This window comes from Colobus angolensis, unplaced genomic scaffold (assembly GCF_000951035.1).
Source record: "Colobus angolensis palliatus isolate OR3802 unplaced genomic scaffold, Cang.pa_1.0 Scaffold44, whole genome shotgun sequence".
Lineage (NCBI taxonomy): Eukaryota > Metazoa > Chordata > Mammalia > Primates > Cercopithecidae > Colobus > Colobus angolensis.
In genome coordinates this window covers 4,606,616-4,628,154 of record NW_012117821.1, presented here as the reverse complement: position 1 = coordinate 4,628,154, position 21,539 = coordinate 4,606,616, and the positions used below count along the sequence as shown (strand labels likewise).

General features: G+C 39.8%; 1 protein-coding gene across 1 annotated transcript in view; it reads left to right on the top strand.

The window, feature by feature from the left end:
• Positions 1-21,539, top strand: part of SORCS3 (sortilin-related VPS10 domain containing receptor 3) — a 617,501-nt gene that overhangs the window by 543,695 nt on the left and 52,267 nt on the right. The window contains exons 15-17 of the mRNA XM_011957327.1: positions 9,380-9,497; positions 10,506-10,639; positions 20,586-20,699. Coding sequence (XP_011812717.1) covers positions 9,380-9,497; positions 10,506-10,639; positions 20,586-20,699 — 366 coding nt within the window. The remainder of the gene's footprint in view (positions 1-9,379; positions 9,498-10,505; positions 10,640-20,585; positions 20,700-21,539) is intronic.

Genomic DNA, 21,539 nt, shown 5'->3' with positions numbered 1-21,539 from the left:
AGGCACACTGTCTGCCCAAAAAAATAGTTAGACATCCAGCAAAGACAAAGTAAATAATCGTAGTATATAACTATACTAATATTTGTTTTAAATTATTAATTTGTTAATTTATAGCAATCACTATAAAATACAACTCAATATCATGTTAGATACTGCTATTTTCCTCATTTTGCACATGAGGAAAGTAAGTTTAAAGTGTGTAAGGAACCCTCCGTAGTTCCAGGATTGGGGCTCTCATCTGGGCCATCTAATATGAACACTTTTGTGCTTAAGCACTTTATTCTTCAGCCGCTCAGACAATGAATAGATGACAAGCACCTGTGATGCATAAGGCACAACTTACGTGAGTTGGCAAAATTCTAAGAAGTTAAAATCTAGTAAAGAGAATAAGACATTTACGTGCATATGCTATGATTTTTCATACATTTTGGAAGTGCTGTGGGTCATACCAAAAATACAGATAAAATGCTACAGAAATTCAGGGGAGAGTGATTTTATTTTCTTCCGAGGATGGAAAAGAAGCAAGGAGGAAAGATCAGGGAGGATATAATAGAAAAGTAGTATTTGAATTAGAACTAAAAGGAAAAACTTACAAAGAAAATATAATAATCTCAAAACCTGTACAGTTTTGTGGTTATATAATATAAAGACTATAAAACATGCAAGGAGAGATGAAAGGTTTGCAATCATAGGAAAACATTTTGATAAACCTCATTTAGAAACCAATAGACCAAGTAGTCCAAAGGTTAGAATGATTTTGAATATTGAATAACATTATTAGAAAGCTTGATTTAAAGCAGCAATCCCCAACCTTTTTGGCACCAGTTTTCCATGGATGAGGGTGCAGGTAGGGGGTGTTGATTTCGGGAAGAAACTGTTCCACCTCAGATCATCAGGCATTAGATTCTCATAGGGAATGCACAACCTAGATCCTTTGCATGTGCAGTTCACAGTGGGGTTCACGCTCCTATGAGAATCCAGTGCCACAGGTGACCTGACAGGAGACAGAGTTCAGGCAGTAATGCTCGCTCCCTGGCCACTCACTTCCTGCTGTGTGGTCCTGTTCCTAAACATTTAATATATTTTAACATATTGACCATACACTGAGGCAAATACAAAGCCTAGACTACTTTCAAAGAGCTGATTATTATTGAAACCACATTCTCTTTAAATATTTGCAATTAAATTAGAGACTTTAAATAAAATGATAGTGATGAAAACAAAGAATAAAAACCTCACAGTTTTTCATATTCTATGTGACTTCCATGCCCATACTCACGTTAATAAATTTGTATGCCTTTGAAAAGAAAAAGGAAGAAACCTCATATATTTGGAAAGAAAACCATGAGTTCTTTATGATTCATATTGTTTCTTAAAGAGGAAATAAGGATGGTCTCTAGGAAATATTTAGATTTGAAAAACTTTTCTCCTGCCCCTTTTATCCCCCAACCAAAACCTACTATTTATGAATGAGTAGGAGTTGGACAAGACAAGATGTGGGGTAAGCCATCACAAGCAGAGGAAAAGTAGGTTGAGGACTGGGTCTCTTGATGCAGAGGCTTCTAGCCTGAAGACTGGCAGTCCAGTCAAGGCAGTAACAGAAGGAAGAAACTCAGGAAGGGGCTGGCAGAAAGGGGCTGGCAGAGTTGACTTCGCCCTGCTCTGTTTCTGAAGATGTTATTCCAGCAGATGGAAATGGGACAGTTGGTGGTTAGAAGAACTCGAGTTGCAGGTACTGGAGTCTCTGAGGACAGAAAAGAAGGACATTCCAGTTGTGAGTCAATGGCAATACGATATTGTCTTAGTTGAGTTTGATCAAAGATGCACTCAATAGTCAGCCTGCAGTGAAGTCCACTAATATAACTCCCACAGTGCTGTTTGTTCTTCCTTTTCGATGTTTTTTAGTGACTTCCTAGGAACAAATTCTGATTCTTTCTTGAAGGATTGTGGTCAACCATTCTCTTCTTAAAACTTCTCTCAGCTTTTATAACTATGCATAAAAGTTGGCATAATTGGGAGGCTAAAAAAGAATCAAATGACTATGCAGGGGAGAGTCAGGTAACCCAGGGCTGCTCTCCTATAAAGAGGAAAACATCTTTACAGAGCCTAGTCCTCTAATTACATTTAGTGTGGCATTCTTTCCACCTAAATTATAGCAATTATATACAGAGATCCCCTTTGAAATCATTTAATTAGTGAGTAGCTAACCCTCTCTGTGTATAGAATTCTAATGAAGCCTTATTTTTGTGAACCGCCTCCCTCCCTCAAATTAATTACTCCCCTTCCTGAAAGGCTTACTCAGGTCTGAATGGTGGATTAAAGGAGGTGGGTTATTTAGGGTCCCAGTAAATCATATTTGTTTGTGGAAATCCTAGCACAGTCCAGGGTGACAAGGGACAGAGCATTTGCTGCAATTTCTTGTCTGAGATTGTTTCTGTCCTTCTGTAGTCCAAATGATACACAACTCAGCCACATTCTTTGACCCAGAAATAAGGGCAGATGAAGCTATTACCTCAATTTTGGAAGAAGTGAATGATTTTGTTAGATTAATTCTATCATTAATCAACCCAGAACTATTTATTAAGCATCTGTTATATGAAAGAAGTGCCAGTGCAGACAAAGATGAATGACTATAATAGATAAATCCTTTGTGTATAGGGTTACCAGGAGATGGATAGCTTGTATACTTTGAGGTAGATATGGGGGTTGAAAGAAAATAAACTCTTAGAAATGGTCTTGAAAGGGCCACATTCCTTGTAGGCTATTTCTGCAACTCATTCTTTGAACACGTGTCACTGATTTCAAATAATCTTTTATTAAAAAAGATGAATCCTTGAGAGATGAAGTGATTTGCTCAAGGTCACCTAATTAATTTTATGGCAGACCATGTCTAAGAAAAGCCAAGTCTTCTGTTTCCCTGCCCAGTACTCTTGTGACCTTGCCCAGACCACCCATATGTTAACAACAATTCAAGAACACAGGAAGACCGTCTGTAACCAGAGTCATGTTAGCAGTGTAGGCATTTAGAATCAGAGGAGTTTTAGAAAAAGACAGAGATGGCCTCTTAAGTTTGTAGAGTCCAAGAAGAAGGTGAATCTTGAGTGGTTGTCAAAAACTCTCATGAAAAATCCAGGTGGCAAGGTAAAAGGAAAGAGAAAAACGGGAGTTATAAATTTTAATTGATTTTTTTTTTTCTGAAAATCTATATAGTGAGAAATAGCATAGAGAATTCATTTATTTTGTTCCTGTGGTTGGGAGCAACTTCCTCAGGAAACCAAAGGGTAGGCTACCTGTTTCCAAGTGGTCATCTATATTTATATATGAGGTGTTCACTTTCTCCAAGGCTCACTAGGAAGATGTCAAATAAAAAAAGAAAGTCATCTCTACTAAAAATACAAAAAATTAGCAGGGCATTGTTGCGGGCGGCTGTAGTCCCAGCTACTAGGGAGGCTGAGACAGGAGAATGGCCTGAACCTGGCAGGTGGAGCTTGTAGTGAGCCGAGATGGTGCCACTGCACTCCAGCAACCTGTGCAAGAGTGCGAGAGTCCATCTCAAAAATAAAAAAAAAAAAAAAAGAAAGAAAGTCCCAACATATGAAGTTAGTAAGTACCTTGAAAAAGGGACTTTGAGCCAAGCCTATTGAAAGTCCTTGATGAGAAAGTCCTTGGATGAGTCTATGAGGATTCCAACAGTAAAAATGATGATGGTGGTAATAAACATTTGTTGTCTATTGTGATTTTCAAAATTTTCACCCACATTATCTCACATGATGGGGGTTTGATTATGTTGGTGAAAATATGCTTTGAGTTTAAAAGGGGGGCTAGGAATGGGTTTCTGAAAAAGGATGTCAAAATAGTTTATCTTGGTAATTGCAGGGAAGTGGGATTTAATAACAGTGGGTTTGGCCATACTAAGAATTAGTTTCTCTTTGCCAAAGACCTGAGAATGAAATTCCACACTCTAGAATTGCCTTGTTTTTTTCTGTTGGCATTCAATGATCAATTGGCCATTCTTTTTTAAGCAGCTACTGTTGATAGGTTCCATAGGATACAAAGAAGTACTAAAAGTATCCCCAGCCTTAAGAAGCTTTTTAATTAGTTGACAAAAATTTCACCAAAGGTACAGGAAATTTCTGAAATTCTGGATTGGTGCTCTAGAGAAGTTGTTCTCAAAATATGGTCCTAGGGCCAGCAACATCAGCATCGCCTGGGACTTACTAGAATTTCAAATACTTAGGTACCTCAGATGCACTAATAAGAAACTCTGGGAGTGAGACATTCTATGTTTAACAAGCCCTGTAGATGATTCTGATGTAGACGTTGGAAAACCTCTGGTCTAGAGACAACAGGACCATTTGAGCTTCTGAAGAAAGAGCTCAGTGTTGCCAGAGGAATCACAGAGGACTTTTTGAAATAAGTATCACCCGATTTGAGAATTATAGTATCCTTTTAAAGATGCTCCATGCCTTTGGTTCTTCCATCTTAGCCATCTCTTGGGCTTTAATATTCCATTGATACATGAACCACTTTGTTCCCTCCGTAACAGTACTACACGTATGAGGAGTGTGCTGTACCTATTTTGCTGGTAACAGGCTCTCCTTAAGAGGAGTATTTCCAGCAGATGAGAAACTTTTTTCTGGAACTTGTTTATTTTCAAAATTATTATTATCAATTAGAAGCAGTCTGGACTTTCTCTTTTCCTAATTCAGGATCAAGAGGACCTTCTCGGTGTTTATCACTCCAAAGTGATGGACATGGTTTACGATGATGCCCATTTCAATTTCTCTGTTGGTTTCTTACTTCCACAGATCTTGTTGTAAATGTTAACATCTGTTCCTTGGGTATTCATGAAAAGAGAAGAAAAATATTTGAATTGGTTCTTAATTTCATCCCCTGCTTATTTTGTTATGTTTCTGTCCTTTCTTCAGCTTCCATAGGCTCTAATCAGAAGAGCAATGATTTAATGTGATATTGAACAGAATTAGGGAAGCTGGGTCTATACAAAAGAGACCATGTGTCTGAGTCATTTATGCCCCATAGGAAAGGAACCACAATGAACTTTGCTCTTCCCAGAGCTGACAATGGGTGGATTGGTGGGGAATACATTAATGTCTGAAAGTTGCCAGGGGGTTTTACCCCACTGATCTTATTTGGGGCCCATTGAGAAAATGAGCAAAGCTCATAATCCTACCAGTGTTTAAGTGATTAAAATTTTGCATCTGATACACGAAAGTGACTTCAAGGGAGAGCAGACTAGCACACTCCTGAGTGAACATATTAGTGTGTCAGTTTACAGCTTGGGGAAAGACCTGGGAAACACAATATAAGGAAATCTGGGAAGAAGCCAAAGAAATGTACATGAAAGGAATGTACCTGTGAGGACTGCAAAACAGAACAATCTGAACAAGTCTGTAAGTCCTGACTGAGCACCTATTCTTGTGTTCTGTCCTGACATGAGCACTCTGAGATCAGTAATGGATAGCTCAAAGAGTTGGAAAGACCACCAACATGGACATTCTTAGAGGCTTGAGGGTCAGTTAGGCTGTACACATGGATGACGCTTGCATGCTACTCCGTATCTGCCCTGGGAATTGATCAAGCCTGAGCTGGAAGTTTTATGCTTACTAACTTTTGAGCATCTCTTGCTCCTGTTGTTAGAACCTTTGTCTGTTAAAAAGTTCCCTCACAGGCTTGGTGTGGTGGCTCACACCTGTAATCCCAGCACTTTGGGAGGCTGAGGCGGGCAGATCACCAGAGGTCGGGAGTTCAAGACCAGCCTGATCAACATGGAGAAACACTGTCTCTACTAAAAAAGTACAAAATTAGCCAGGTGTGGTGGCACATGCCTGTAATCCCAGGTACTTGGGAGGCTGAGGCAGGAGAATTGCTTGGAACAGGGAGGTGGAGGTTGTGGTGAGCCGAGATTGCACCATGGCACTCCAGTCTGGGCATCAAGAGCGAAACTCTGTTAAAAAAAAAAAAAAAAAGAAGAAGAAAGTTCTCTCACATTTTATAAACTTTCACACTTTTATTTTTGGTTATTTTTTACATGCAAGAGAGCTCCCTAGAATATCCACCTACTGCTCTTCCCTCACTGCACTCTCCTATGTCATGTCCGGGTTAACCAGCCTTAGTTCTTACACCGCATTTTGGGTAGATGAAAGTGGTCTTGGATCATATTGCCACCTGTATTAATTTTCTGTGGCTGTTGTAACAAATTTAGTGGCTTAAAAGAACAGACATTTATTTTCTTGCAGTTCTGGAGTTTAGAGTCCACAATCAAAAGGTCAACAGGCCCCTACTTCCCCTGGGGCTGTAGCGGAGAATTCATTCTTTGCTTCTTCCATCTTCCTGAAGTTCCAGGTGTTCTTTGGCTTGGGCTGCATAACTCCAATTTTGGCATCTGTCTGCACATGGCCTTCTGCTCACTGCATGCTACTCATCTTTGTGTCTTTTATAATGATACTTGCCATTGGATTTAGAGCCCACCCTGATAATCCAAGATGATCTCAACTCAAGACCCTTGATTTACAAGTGCAAAGATGCTTTTCCCACATAAGGTCACATTCACAGTTCCAGGGAATAGGAAGTGGTCATATCTTATTGCAGGTCACCATTCAATGCAGTGCACCATCTTAATCACTCTCTTCTTCAGTGGTCCTTAAACTTTAGGAACTATGAACCCCTTTGAATAATCTGACAAAATATATGTGATTTTTATTTATAGACAAATACATATATGCTGATAAGCACATTTTTATTTGTTTAAAATTTAAGCAGATTCATACTTCACCACCACTACCAAAGCCCATGTACTGTAGATTCAGACACTCAGTCTATATCCTTCTTGAATGGTAGCAGCCAAAAGCAACCACAATTTTCCTGGTGATCTAGTTAGTGTAGAAAAGACCAGGTTATTGCCTCTTTGGTTCTAGATAATATGTATAATTCTGTTAATGCATTTCAAGATCACGTTAAATATTTTATGTCTCCCTGAAGTGTTCACATTGTGTATGGAAACTCTTAAGCTGCTATTATTATTACTATTAAACCTGAAAAGTACCAAGCCCCATTTCATTTATCCAGTACTTATGCAATTACCATGGAGAGGATCTAGCTAACATTTCTCTGGGTTACATCACACCTTATTAAGTTGAGCCTATCTTTAGTCTGTCACGACCTTATTGAGTCTTGCTTCTGCCATTGAGCATATTTAGTGCTTCCTCCAGCTTTATGTCATCAAAAAATTCAATTTCCAATGATGACCATTATTTTCATGTCTTCAAGTCATTAATAAAAATGATGAACAACAAAGAGCAGACAACAGAACCCTGCAGCAGACTACTCACACCTCCCTCTTGGTTGATTTTAATGTCTTAATTAGGTACTGTTCAGTCACGTAATTTTACCGAGTACCTGGCTCATATTTTCTCAATCTTTTTGTCAAGATTCCTATGACAGACCCTGTTCAAATGCCATGCTGGTATCCAGGTAAATCATGTGCTTCACATTTTCCTCTTCTGTCTGCCTAGTAACCTTTTCATAGAAAGGAATGTGGTTAATCTGACATGACGTCTTTTGTAATCCAGGAAGTAAATTTAAACTATTTGGAGTCAGCAGAAATATTTGGTTTAGCATCATTAACATACTGCACTAAGAGTATTCCAGTCAGGGAAGACTTACTGGTGGAAGTGGCATCTGAATACGACAGTTTTGAAGGCTCGATAGAGATAAAAATAGATATCTGTCAAGGTCTTCTCCCACTGTTTTTTTGTTTGTTTGTTTGTTTGTTTCATTTTCCCTTGATGAGCTTATCAGTTTAACTGTCCTCTCTTCAAACAAGCAAAAATGTTTGATAAGAAAGAGCTGTTTTGTTAAAGATTTAAAATGCACTGACTTCTATGTAAAATGAATTCAGAGCTAAGAAATGGAAATAATTTAGTGGATGACCTGGCATTGATGAATTGGATTTGGAAACCACTGGATTTAGCAAGAATACAAGAGAACAGAGAGAACCCAGGGAGAGGGAGTTAGGTTTGCTTTACTCCACAGTGTCAGCTGCCTATGGTGGGTATTCTAGGCTCAGAGCTTCTGCTACCCCATGCTGAGCTTAGAGCCATACAAAACCCATGTAGGTTTACTAAAGGAGAGATCCTGTCTCTCTTTCAAAGTCTGCTTAATTTTCTTTTAGATAAGGCTCTAGAAGGTTTTATTTAACTTTTATCTGAAGCACATTCAAAGTTGATCCTGAGATGTATTGTAAATTGGATGATCTACAAAAACAACTCTATATTCTTCCTCATTCACAAGTTTTGTCAGTCTCTACCTTTCCTATAAGCATCCTCATCTTTTAAAGAGCATAAGAAAATGACCCAGGAAGAGAGTTAATCTTGTAGATGTTACCATAACAGTATCCAAACTTGGGCAGAGGAGAATCCAGGGCTGGTAGTGTGATTAAGTCTTGCTGAAATGGAAGCCATCCAATTCCTTGAAAGACTTCGGTTGTTTTAAGTTCGCAGCATGATCGGTCTCCCCTTTACATCACTATGATAGATGTCTTGCATTGTAATTGCAAGACATGCCACCCGAGTAGAGTATGGATGATCAGTCTTTTTTTTTTCTATTTTTCTAGAGACAATTGATCATTCATATTTATAGGGCAATCAACTGTTGGGCTTTGAAAAGGTCAGTATTGATTATCTAAGTCACAGATGGTGTGCTTCTTTACTATACATAAATATGAGTTCCTTTTATGAGTCTGCTGTGATTTTTTTTTTTTCTTTTCAGGAAAGGAGGAGGGAGGATAGGTATTTATGTGCGTTAAACAGTGGGAATTTCAACTAACACACTTAAATTCAACCAGGACTTTGCAGTTGGCAAAGTTGTACTTTAAATTAGCAAATTCACTCCTTCTACCCCAACATACATATGTATACTCCACTTTACAGATGAGGAAACTGAGTCCCTGTCAGTGGACATGGGTAGGTAAAATGCCAGTGCTTGCATTAAGGAGAAATGGGAAGACTGTTTATCTAAATCTGAACAAGGGTTTTATATGGGTGGTGAGTTTGAGACTCCCGATTCCAATTTTTTTCTTTACTGGGCTTTCTATATTTTAAATGCTTCCTGTAATAGACATATATGACTTTTGTAATTTAAAACATGATCGATTTAAAACCGACTGTGAATGACATGCCAGTTGGTTGAGTTGTATGGATAGTGGGCTTTCTCCTCAATGGCCCTCAAGGAACTCACTTTGGAAGAACAACTAAAGTCCAGGCTGCAGTGAATCTCTATCTCCTTCCCAGTTTCTGTGCATTAGTGACTGACTATGGGACCTTCTCCACTTGTCTCTCCTACTCCTCCCCTAAACGCTTAGAGTTTTTGGCCACTTCAGCCTCCGCTCCGAATGGCAATTGGTGAAAGTGGACTACAAATCTATCTTCAGCCGGCATTGCACCAAAGAGGACTATCAGACCTGGCACCTGCTCAATCAGGTACACCCCAGGGAGGTGGACTGCTGGCTTCTAGGAGGAGGAGCTAGTGCAAGCCCAGTTGGGTCTTATCTGAGCCTTCCTGTTTAGGGGAGGAAGGTAGTGGGTCATCTGAGGTCATGGGTGTGGATTTGAAGAAAAGGGTGAAACACACTCAGGTCCAGTAGGGCCAGATGATATTTAGGAACCATCTCGCACCCTGGGATCCTATCTACTAATTGAAATCACTGAGCTGCCTGGGGGAAAGGTGATGATGATAACCTGGGGTTTTAGCTCTCTCCATGGAGAAGTGAGCTTTTTACAGCTAGAAGACCTCCAAGAGTTGCTCATTTTATCTGCCAATGTGGAGGGCGAGAGCATTTCTCAGACTGGCGTGAAATAAGGGCCCCAGAGCACTGGGAACAGGTCCACTGAGAAAGGGTGTCGGGGTGAGTAGGTATAGGTATAGCAATGGTAGCTATTTACTGCTGTGAGAAATAAGCAGGCTTCTGCATTCTTCAGAACCACTGGGTTCTTGTAATTTGTATCAACTTCTCCTTTTTTTTGTCCTTGACTGGGAATTAGGATTTGGGCATGGTCATTTATCATAGAGAGGGAACATTTTGGGTCAACTTCAATTTCCCTCTGAAGATGATATGAAAAATGTGCCAGAAATGGGCTCCTTTCCACTAGAATTTCTACTGAAGCCATTTGGGCAAATGCCTGGTGGTCTGCAAAGATGCCTGGAGTCCTCACATTCTCCATGGAGGTGGAGCAGAAACAGGATAATGTAGACATCACTGACTTGGGTGGGTGGAGGGTAGAAGTGGGCCCACCTCCCGTAATGTTCCTTTTATGTAGTAGTAAAAGATTAGCACTTATTCTTGAAACTCCTGGATCATTACTGAGAATGAGACTGCTACATAAAGTACCTAAATGAGAATGAACAGGCTAATGCTTCTTGTTGACAACTGGTTTATTTCACCACCTTTTTGTTTTTCTGTCTCTCTCACTATGGAATTTCTCTCTAAGGGAGAGCCTTGTGTCATGGGAGAAAGGAAAATATTCAAGAAACGTAAGCCAGGAGCTCAGTGTGCCCTGGGCCGAGACCACTCAGGATCAGTGGTCTCAGAACCCTGTGTCTGTGCCAACTGGGACTTCGAGTGGTGAGTTCTTTGGCATTTTATTACCAATTCCAACCAGGTCTTCACCTGTCTGTGGGGTGGGGTGGGGTGAAGATGAAGTTAGGAGAGGAAGCATGACACAGAGATGCGAGGTGTATCTGCTGGCCTGTGGGTCCAACCATCCCGGTTACTGGGCCAGATGGGAAGTCTGCATCCCTGGAAGGAGGACAGGCTGAGGCATTTTCACAGAGAGGGTCACTACTCCATCAGAGCAGCATCTCCAGGGGGGGCTTCTTCTCATCTGCAGTGAGCAGCTGTATTGGAAAGTACTGGAGAATTTGGGCCGGGCACTGACAGAGGTTAGAGAGCTACTGCCTTGCTGTTGCCTCCAGCCACGTGCACGCTGTGCTCTTCCACGTGACCTCTCTCTTATTTTCTTTTTCTCCCCCTAGTAACAGCAACAGAGAACAACTTTAAATCTCACTTAATGAAATTCAGATCTCACCTATAGACAGTTACTCCCAAATTTCCAAATATTTACCTCTAGCCCTGGCCTCCCCCTTCTCTTGGTTGGACACATTTGTGTCTGGCTGTCTACTCAGCATTCATCTCCTCTTGGTTCACTACCAGGGATATCAAACTTAAGGCAGCCAAAGCAAAGCTTTTCTTGAATCCCCCTCATTGGAAGGAGTCCCTTGCCCAGTTTTTCCAACTGCAATAAAACACACAGCTATCCACTCAGTTGCCAGAAGGGCTTGGTTCCTCCTTTTCTTTCACTGTCAGATCCAGGCCATCTGCAAGTCCTTGCAGTTTCTACCCCCAAAACACATTCTAACTCAAAGCACTTCTTTCTATCTCGCAGCTGTCTGTATCACTCCAGGAATCGAACTCTCTCCACATCTACCCTTGTCACTTAAAATTCATTCTCCTCACAACAACTGAGATGGTATTTTAAAAACTCAAACCATATCTTACCACTATTACACTTAAAATACTCCAGTATCTTTCCCCTCCCTTAAAATACAATCTGATCTTCTTTCCTTAGCTTCCTCCATTGTGGGTGATTTGGCCCTGCAATTACCTTCATGTCTAAATTCCTTACTGTTTTTACCGTATTCACTGTATTGCAGCCACATTACCATCTCCTGCACCTTTATTAATCCTGGCTCATTCCTAGCAGAGGGAGCAGAAAATGCAAGAATTTCTTCCAAATCTTAGCATGACCGGCACCTTTGAGTCACTCATGTCTCAGCAAAAATATCAGCTTCTAAGAAATGCCGTCTGAGACCACCTAATCTCACCTATACCCTGGCACAGTCTAGCATATCCCTGTTCTATTGTCTCCTTAGTATTAATTGCCATACAAAACGAACATGTTTTTGATTGTTCTACTATCACCTATCTTTCTCCAGTAGAATGTAAGTGCTGTGAATGCAAGAGTTTTAGACTTCCCTTGCGTCTGCATCCACAGTGCCTGGCCTGTGGTAAACATTCAATAAATAGTTGTAGCATGTTTCTGAACGTCATTCCTTTTAGGAGGGTCAAAAACCTCCCCAATTCTGGGAATGGGTACATAGGACTCTGATCCCAGCTGGATGAATTCTTCCTCTGCATCACAATAAAAAGCTAAAGTTCAATTTGAATATTTTGGTAGCCCATCCCAGCTTTGTCTTTGTTAAAAGACAAAACTAAGGACTTGGACATTGGCCTTTAAACTTGGGAGGGGCAGGGCAATGATAGAGCTGAATTTGGGCTTCTCTGGCATCAAATAGCCAAAGTAAGTCCAAGCGGGCACAGAGCAGCTGCCCCTGAATGGCAGCCTCACGCCTTCCAGCCTCATTTAATCCAGCTGGTTTTTTAGCTTGATTTGTACTAGAAACTATCCTTGGTTTCCCACTTTCTGCTAAGAATATACCTGGAAGCCAGAGGAGTGACTCTGACTGCTCTCCACCTGTTCTTCATCCTTAAACTCATACCTGGGAAAGCATGGCTTCAGTGAAATTCATGAAAATGAGACATGCTAAATGGAATGTAAATTTGATTAGCAGGGTCCTTTCTGTGACCATTTTGAGCCCTTGGGAACAAAGTATATTTTCACATAGTGAAAAATATTTTCAATTATTAATCACAATTAAGCAAAAATAGTCATAGCAATGAGTGCAGTAGTCCACTCAAAATTATGGCTTGTGACATATTGATGTCAACCTGAATATTCAGAATATTAATTTCAGGCTTCCTTATGTCCTTCTGCAGACTAACTCCATTGAGGCATACTGTCTTGGAATTTGTCATGGTACATATTCTCCTGTGTCTCTGTGTGCTATAATAGACCCTCACCCATTGCTGGGTAGCATCACAAGTGACAAGAAATAAGAACTGTAAAATATTTTCTCATCAGTAATTCCAGTAACATTTACTGGTCTGGGCAAAATTTCCAGCACTGATAGTCACAGTTTTTGACCTTGGCAAATTTTCTTAATCTTCGTGACTTCATCTCTACAGCTGCAAAATAAAAATACATAACATCTACCTCACCCGATCCTAAGGAAGAATGAATGAATTAATATACTAATATACATCATTAATGTAGATAAGGCGTTTATCCTACTGACGGACAACATAGAAATACAACATATGCTAGCTATTGCTGCTGCTGTTGCTGCTGTTGTTATTCTTATACCCTAGGGTTAAGTGGTCCCTATGGTATTTTTGCAAGTAAACCAAAGTTTATACATCCAAATAAGCACTGTTTTCAGAGTAGTATCTTGGGGTTGTATCCATTTACTTAGATACTGGTGGCCTTGCTCAAAGTATTTCTGAACGCTTCTTTAGGGAGTGCTGTCAGAATCCAACTATAAGTAAAGCATGGTGGGAGAGGTGAGGGGGAGCCTTTACCAGGCCTTCTGTGGGTCTCATACTTGCACTGGTAGAGGTACCATGTGGATCCAAGACCCTGTAATGTCAGAATCTTTATTATTGCCATTTTAATGAGAATAAACATCTTGGATATAGGTTACTTGATCGAAGTTACATCCCCGGGAGAAAATGAGCCGGGGTTCAAGTGCAGATCTAGTTAAATTCACATTCTCTCCTCCACACCCTGCCATTTCTCAAGAAATCAAACAAGTCTTTATTATTTTAGATTCATTTTGCTTCAGAAAAAAAAAAGAGTTTCCAACTTTAGTTACTCTAAAATTAAAACTCATCCCCAAATGACTTGGGTTTACTGCTGTTGATGAAATATAAGGTAGAATATTTCCTTAACACTAAAACAATTTCCGTTGAAGTAGTTTTGACCATTGGTACTAGAATCATAATAGGTGTATGGTCTTCAAAAATATTTTATAGAATTTTTTTTGATATATAAGGTGGTGTATGTTTGCATTTCTATAACCAATCACACCTCATATTAAAAAGAATATAGAATAACCACTTGAGTAGAGTGGAGATGTAGACAAGGCTTGATGCTGGGTTTGTGGTCATAATCTCAGAACACACACACACAAAATATCACATGGCCTATAAAGTTTTTTTTACTACTACTGAGTAGAGGAGAAGTTGTTTTTGATTACTGAAATTTCTGAATTATTTACAGTGATTTTTGGGGGGACAATGAGACTGAATATTTGAAATTGTCTTCTTGTTTTTAAGTTAACTTCAATAAGCATAGTGATTGGTTAAAAGATACAGTTTTTCCATCAAATGCATTTTGTCTGTTTGCTGGTCTTTAATGCTAATGCTAGAAATCAGCATATGGTCTATAGCCTTGTCCCCTTCTCAGTGGTCCTCTCTAGCAGGAAGTATTATTAGCAAAGGCATCTGAAATGCCCAGTGCAGTTAGTACCAGTGATTATCATGCACAGTCCATTTAGATGTTTCCCTAGGCCAAATCAGGGCAGGTTCATTTGATTGATCTAGGAAAAGTTCAAGCCTCAGAGACAGCAGAGAGAGGGTATCACCTAGTTCAATCAGTTTGGGAGGGAAGAGTAAAGACTGCAGAGGATGGATTAAATGTCTTCACATTGGTGGAAGAATTGAGGAATGCAACCTGGATTCACCGAGGGAAGATATCTTTTACCTCTGTCCCTCTTCTGCAAGAAAAGAGGAGGTTTTCTAGATTCTCAGAAGCATTTATTCGTAGCAAAACATTCACTTCCACAACTTTCTCCAGAGCAAGTATCAGTAATAAATATGAATTCTGCATAAAGATCGATGTTTCAACATAAGAGCCTCATAAATCCGCCAGCCTCAAGCGTACCCTAGAGAGCCACTTTGCAGCAACCTCCATCATGGCGCTGGATAAGGACCAGGAACAATCCTTATTGAGAGTAAAGGTTATTAGAGAACATCAGGTAGTCAGAAAAGGTGCACGAGGGGGCTCCTCTAAAGTCAAAGGAGGGCTCTTGAGAGGGAGTAGCCCTCCAGGAGACCTGAATTCACTTGTTCAGTAAGAAACCGGTTGAACCAGAGATTATTATGCCCAGGAGTTCTTTTCTTTCACTCATTCACCTAACCTCTCTCTCAACAAAAACTTTTACTGAGCACCTACTATGTAGCAGATGTTTTACCAAGTCTTTGAGATGAATTATCTTAATCTTCTCAATGAACTCCCAGAAGGAGAGTCTGCTATTTTAGACATTTTACAGATAAAGGAATGGAACACAGAGATGTTAAGTAATTCACTCAGGATAATATTATTCTGACTTCAGAGTCCTGAGTCTTATTATGTTTTACAGGCTACCTCCATGTCCCATACGGCACTACGTCCACAAAGCAAGTTTATCGAGTGGTGATGTAGCAGACAGGGGAGGAGATTTGGGGGTGTCACAGCACATACATTCAGATGTATCCGAAGTACATTAATCTAGTGGCTCCCCAGAGTCAGCTTGAGTACTCTGCATGTGGAGCACGAGCAAGGATGTGTTTCCACAGTGGACAAGTCAGAGGATAAACAAGACAATAAACAATGTATACAAAAGAGTTATTGCACTAAAAGAAGGCGTAGCAGAAAATAATGAGTATAATGCTGAATTTTATTGTCCAAAGCTATCATAGTCACATGTGGTTATTTGCATTAAAAGGAAATAAAAAATGTTATTCCTTCATTGCACTAGTTAGGGGCTACCATATTAGCTTAATATAAAATATTTCTCTTATAATAGAAAGTTCTATTGAACAGCACTGGTTCTGACTGTATGTGCTATAGATACACAAAACAAAGAGAACAAACAGATCACTGTGGACTGAAGTAATCATGGAAGACTTCCTGCAGGAGGTGGCGATGGGACTATGTAGACTTCCTGCTGAAGAAGAAAAGAAAAATAGGCAGTACTTCAAAGAAATAAATAAGAGACTGAGAAAACACAAAGAAAACATAAACCTAAAGAAAACAGATATATAAGAAGGTTGTTGGTGAGTAAAGGGATAAGGCAGATGGACAGCATGGAATTAAATTAGGAGACATATTTGAGGAATGATTGTTGGATTTTCCAAGCAATTTCTGAAATGGTTTGGATATAATTGTAATTTTTCTTTACGGCTGTATTTGGGCTTATGTCTTAGCTAAATGATGATGTTAATGATTAATCCATTGTTTTGGTTGCTCTTGGGCCTGCTTGTGTTTGTTGAGTGCTCAGTCCATGCCTACCAAGAACCTCTATCTGCCTAATCCCAAACCTACCATGCTATCCTGCCTGCTACAGTGGAACAGGGTGCCTGTAGATCACTAGTATTGGAATCTCAACTGGCAGATGGGAGGATGGAGAAATGGGAATCAGGGAGGCTGCGATATGGCTGTGAGTGGTCTGAGAGCCCCTGCAGCTTGTCTGGAAGAGACCATGACTTCTTGGTTGGCTCCAAGAGTCTCAGAATGTCATTCCTGGGGACTAGGGGTCTCCTTGATGAGCCCCATGGGATTGGACTCATGCTGAACAGGGATCAGGAGTCTCCATTATCACCTCTGCCACTGCCAGCTGTGTACAATCTTTGGCATAGTCATTTCTCCCCTTTTTGCTTTTCTTTTCCAGTCTGCCAACTTAGGAGATTGGATCCAAGAATGAAACTATCCCTTCCTATTTTGACACGCAGAGGTTTATTATTAATTATTATTATTATTATTATTTCTACACTGTCCTGGCTATCCCTCCTTTAGAATCTAAGCCTTTTCCCTGGATGGAATTTGGAAGACATACAGGTTCCTAGAAATGAAAAAGTTGTTCCTAAACTTTTAGAACTTCTAAAGCTGTTATAGTGGAGAAAGACAGAGAGGTGACTTATTTCTTGAAGGAAAATGTGTGTATGTTTGCAGAATCTGCGGCAGCAGACTTCCCCGAGGCAAATCAAACTTTCTGGTGCATTCTGTCCAAACTTCACAATTCAACAGAAAAATGCCTTTCCCCAGGAAGCTGGAGCAACAGCTGGAACTGCTTGTTTGTCTAATCATGCAGACTTCGGAGCTAGGAAGGAGGTTGGGCTGTATGAGATATTTTAATATACATTTAGGAGAAATTAATGAAGATGTCCACAGCTTGGAGGCAGCCAGTTTCCACTAATGTTGTTAAATATTAATGAAATTCTTTTACTCTTTGGGGCAAAGCAGCATGCCTGGTGCACCTTTTAAAATTACTGCATTGCTAACAGGTAGCAGAGCTGAACAGAACTGCTAAACACAGTTACATTTAGCAAAGACCATTAAGATGTTTCTTTCATTCTTAAAATTGCTTAAGAGAGAGCACCTTTCCTTCATAGGAAGGTAATCCCTAAGGTTAGTAGGACATTCAATAGATTTACCTCAGAAAACAACTAGAGAATTTTTGAGAAGGTAGTAAGGATACACCACAGCCCAATGTTTCCACAGATAAATAATGCTTAGAAATAAGTAATTCAGGCCAGGAACATGGGCTCACGCCTGTAATCCCAGTACTTGGGGAGACTGAGGTGGGCAGATCACTTGAGGTCAGGAGTTTGAGACCATCCTAGCCCACATGGCGAAACCCCATCTCTACTAAAAATACAAAAATTAGCTTGGCATGATGGTGGGTGCCTGTAATCCCAGCTACTCGGCAGGCTGAGGCAGGAGAATCACTTGAACCTGGGAGTTGGAGGTTTCAGTGAGCTGAAATTGCATCACTGCACTCCAGCCTGGGTGACAGAGCGAGACACCATATCAAAAAATAAAAATAAAAATAAGAGAGAAATAAGAGATCCAGCAGTGTGCTGATAAATATTTAACTGCTGGCTCTCTGGAAACAAACAAACTAATACTCCCTGATTAATGGTATCTGCTGATCATCATACATATTCCCATCATGGCAGATTTCAAGCTACCAACCTGACATGAGTGAACACAGAACTGGGGAGAGATAGCTAGTACCACAACATTATATAATATTCCTACCATACAGATACATGACTGTAAAGCACCTCAATAGCATGGACGTTAGAATGATAGAATAGTTTTTATATAATATAGTATATATTATATATAATATTAAAATATAGTAATCAAGATTATATGTTTTAAGTATTACCTTTGTAATATAATTTATATAATTGAAATTTCATGCAATTTCATTTTTAATAGTGGCTTTGTTTAACAACCACTAATTAGCTTGCAACATTTCTGAGATGTTAACTGTGAGCTCTCATGGGCTATTACAAGCTGGCACAACATTGAGTCCATATGAACTGTCAGGCTGAGAGATCTCCAGTAGTTAATCAGGAGGCTTGGCCAAAACATTTACTTGGCAGAAATGTCTCTTTCTCCTTCCTTCCTTCCAGCTTCATTTAAACATGCCAATATCAAGACTGATCTAAAGTTCCACCTTTCTATGTAGCAATCCATGATTCTTGTCACATTAACTCCACAGGAATCTGTTGGGCACTTGTGGCGACTCTCTGCAGTCCACACTGTAGCATCAGTTATGGGCTCACAGTCTTCCTGCAAAGACAGATGTAATGGCGACCATGTAATGCAATGGGATAATTTTTTTTTTTTTTTTTTTTGAGACAGAGTTTCGCTCTTGTTGCCCAGGCTGGAGTGCAGTGGTGCAGTCTTGGCTCACTGCAACCTCCGCCTCCTGGGTTCAAGCGATTCTCCTGCCTCAGACTCCCAAGTAGTTGGGATTACAGGCGTCTGCCACCATGCCTGGCTACTTTTTGTGTATTTTTAGTAGAGACGGGGTTTTACCATGTTGACCAGGCTGGTCTCAAACTCCTGACCTCAGGTGATCCACCTGCCTCGGCCTCCCAAAGTGCTGGGATTACAGGTGTGAACCACTATGCCCAGCTGCAATTGCTTTCTAATGTAATTGGAATTCATTTACCCAATAAATATTTAATGCCTGAAATGTCCTAGGTACTGTTCTAAATTCATATTGGTCAAAAATAAACAAACAAATAAAAGCTGACGAATATCTCTGCTCGTTTGTAGCTTCCATTTATAGTTACCAACAGGTTATGACCCCAAAGATTTTGTCTGGGGAACCAGCAATGGCGTTCTATGACCTAGATATTAAAGAAGGATAAGTAGGAAACTACCAAACATAGAAAAAAGTGGAATGCTTCAAGCCTGAGGGATTACATAGAAAAAGATAAAGAGGGTTGAAAAGGTTGGCTAGAAGTCTTCAGTTAAGAGTTTGATGGGAAGCTGGGTAAGAAGGTGGGGTGGGGTCAGACCGGGAAGATATTGTGTGTGATCTCATTAATCAATTGGTTCTTTCTTGGCTGTACTGTTTAGTGCTGTGCTGCATATTGTTTTATTCTGTTCTTTAGTCGTGTTTGGGGTATGCTGTATCTCTCTCCCCTAAAGACTGAAAACCCTTTGAGGACAGGGATTGTCACACCTTTTTAAGTTTATTACTATTATTATTATTATTATTATTTTACAGGGCAGGGCACATATTGAGTTATAAATAGATGTGGAATTAAATTTAAATTTTCAGTCCCCTCTCCCCTTCTTTCCTATTGTAGATACACACACAGACAGTTTGCCTCTGTTTTCACTGGACTTCCACAAAATCTTGGCTCAAAGAATATGCAGGAAGCAGAAAAAGAAAGGAGCTGTGGGTTCTGAGAAAGCAACTTCTTTTCTGCTGCTTTATGTTTTATTAACACTTAATGGATTAATATTTATATGTCCAGTTCATTTTGCCCCATCGGTGGGTTTCAGAAAACCCTACGATGCTTAACTTAGAAACATGAATTCTGCCAAGTGAAGCTACCCTCAATGACCTCTGCTTGGCTACAATAGCAATAATCCCTTCTACCTACTTTATTGTTCTTCTGCTTTGACATTTACACACCCAGGAGGCTTCTGAAACTCCAAGAAGTAGGGAAACACCTTTGGACTTCAGATAGGGGACCTCCTTTTCTATACTGCTCTGTTACTTTTCTGTTTTTCATCAGGGAGAAAAGCGGAAAGAAATGGTAGCGGACTTTCTTCATTTTATTATGGCTAGGATTTTAAAGAAACACACAAAAAAAGCTACAGTGTAGTTTTATTTTACTTTTAGGGAAATAGGGGCCTTTGTTTTATCTTGTCAGGAAGAGTTTGACCGACTCTATGTGTCCATGTGAATGGACATGTATATACTTGTTTCAGAGAGGGTAAATCATTGTTTTTGTTGTCATGTGCTTATTTCAATAATTCTGCTGTGACTTAAAATGTACTTTTAACAGCATCCCCCACATTTACTCCCAAGCCAATATACCTGCCACATTATTTATATCAATACCTTTTTAAACCTAGAATTTCTATTTGCTAAGTTGCTACTTTGTTCTGTCAACTGGACTCCAAATGACATGGAATTATTTAAAAGGCTAAAAGTTCACTTTCAAAATATGAATATTTGTCCTCACTGGGGATATTTAAAACAATGTGTTATGACTTTCTGGATGGCAATAGGGACATGTATATGTTTGTGTGTACCTGTGGTTATTTTAACATTTGTACATATGTACTACTATGCAATATTCATTTTCCTGACAGTGACTATGGGTATGAGAGACATGGGGAGAGCCAGTGTGTCCCAGCTTTCTGGTACAATCCAGCATCCCCATCAAAGGACTGCAGCCTTGGTCAAAGCTACCTTAACAGCACTGGGTAAGTAAAACACCTACAGGAACTCAGCTCACTGTTTTCCTGTTTCTCTAAACTAGGACAAAAGGACATGCATTGCTATTGAATACAATGGAGTGAAGATAGAGTCTGTTTATAACAAATGGCATTTGAGGGGAAGTGAGGAGTTCTTTAGCTGAGAGTACTTATTTGGGGAGCATCAGAAGAGATTTCTGATCAACCAGATTTCAGTACCTTTTGATATTTACTTATGATAGACCATAGTTATTGTTTTAGTTAATCCTTCTCTTCTGGAAGGACATGTAGCTTATTCCTTGACACTCAAGTGAATTAAATTAATACAAGTGATGTGCAGATATTACAGTACTTTCTAGTGAAAGATGAATTGAAACTCTCTGACACTGATGCTGAAAACTTAAAATGAAAATTCCAAAGTTCCATTCTAGGAATTCCTGGAATAAAAATGTCAAGGACCCTTTTCAGGAATTCTCAAATTACATGCATGTTTATCTCTTTGTTCATGTATCAGTTACTCTTTCGGATGCTTGAAAAACATTTTCTTGAAGTTTTGTTGTCTTTCTCTTTCCTTTGCTGCCTCTATAACCAAGAACAGATTTGGCAAGTGGATGGGTGGTCTAAGACAGCACCTCTCAAATGTTAATGTGCCTATCAATCATCTGGGGATCTTATTAAAATGCAGTTTCTGATTTGGGAGATCTGGAATGGGGGTGAAATTCTTCCTTTCTGTGAGCTCCCATGTGATGTCGATATTGCTGGTCCCTGGACCGCTCTTTGAGTAGCAAGGGACTGAGTTGTTCTGGACACCAGTCTTAACTCTCCCAATGGATCTTCTGTCATCTCAGT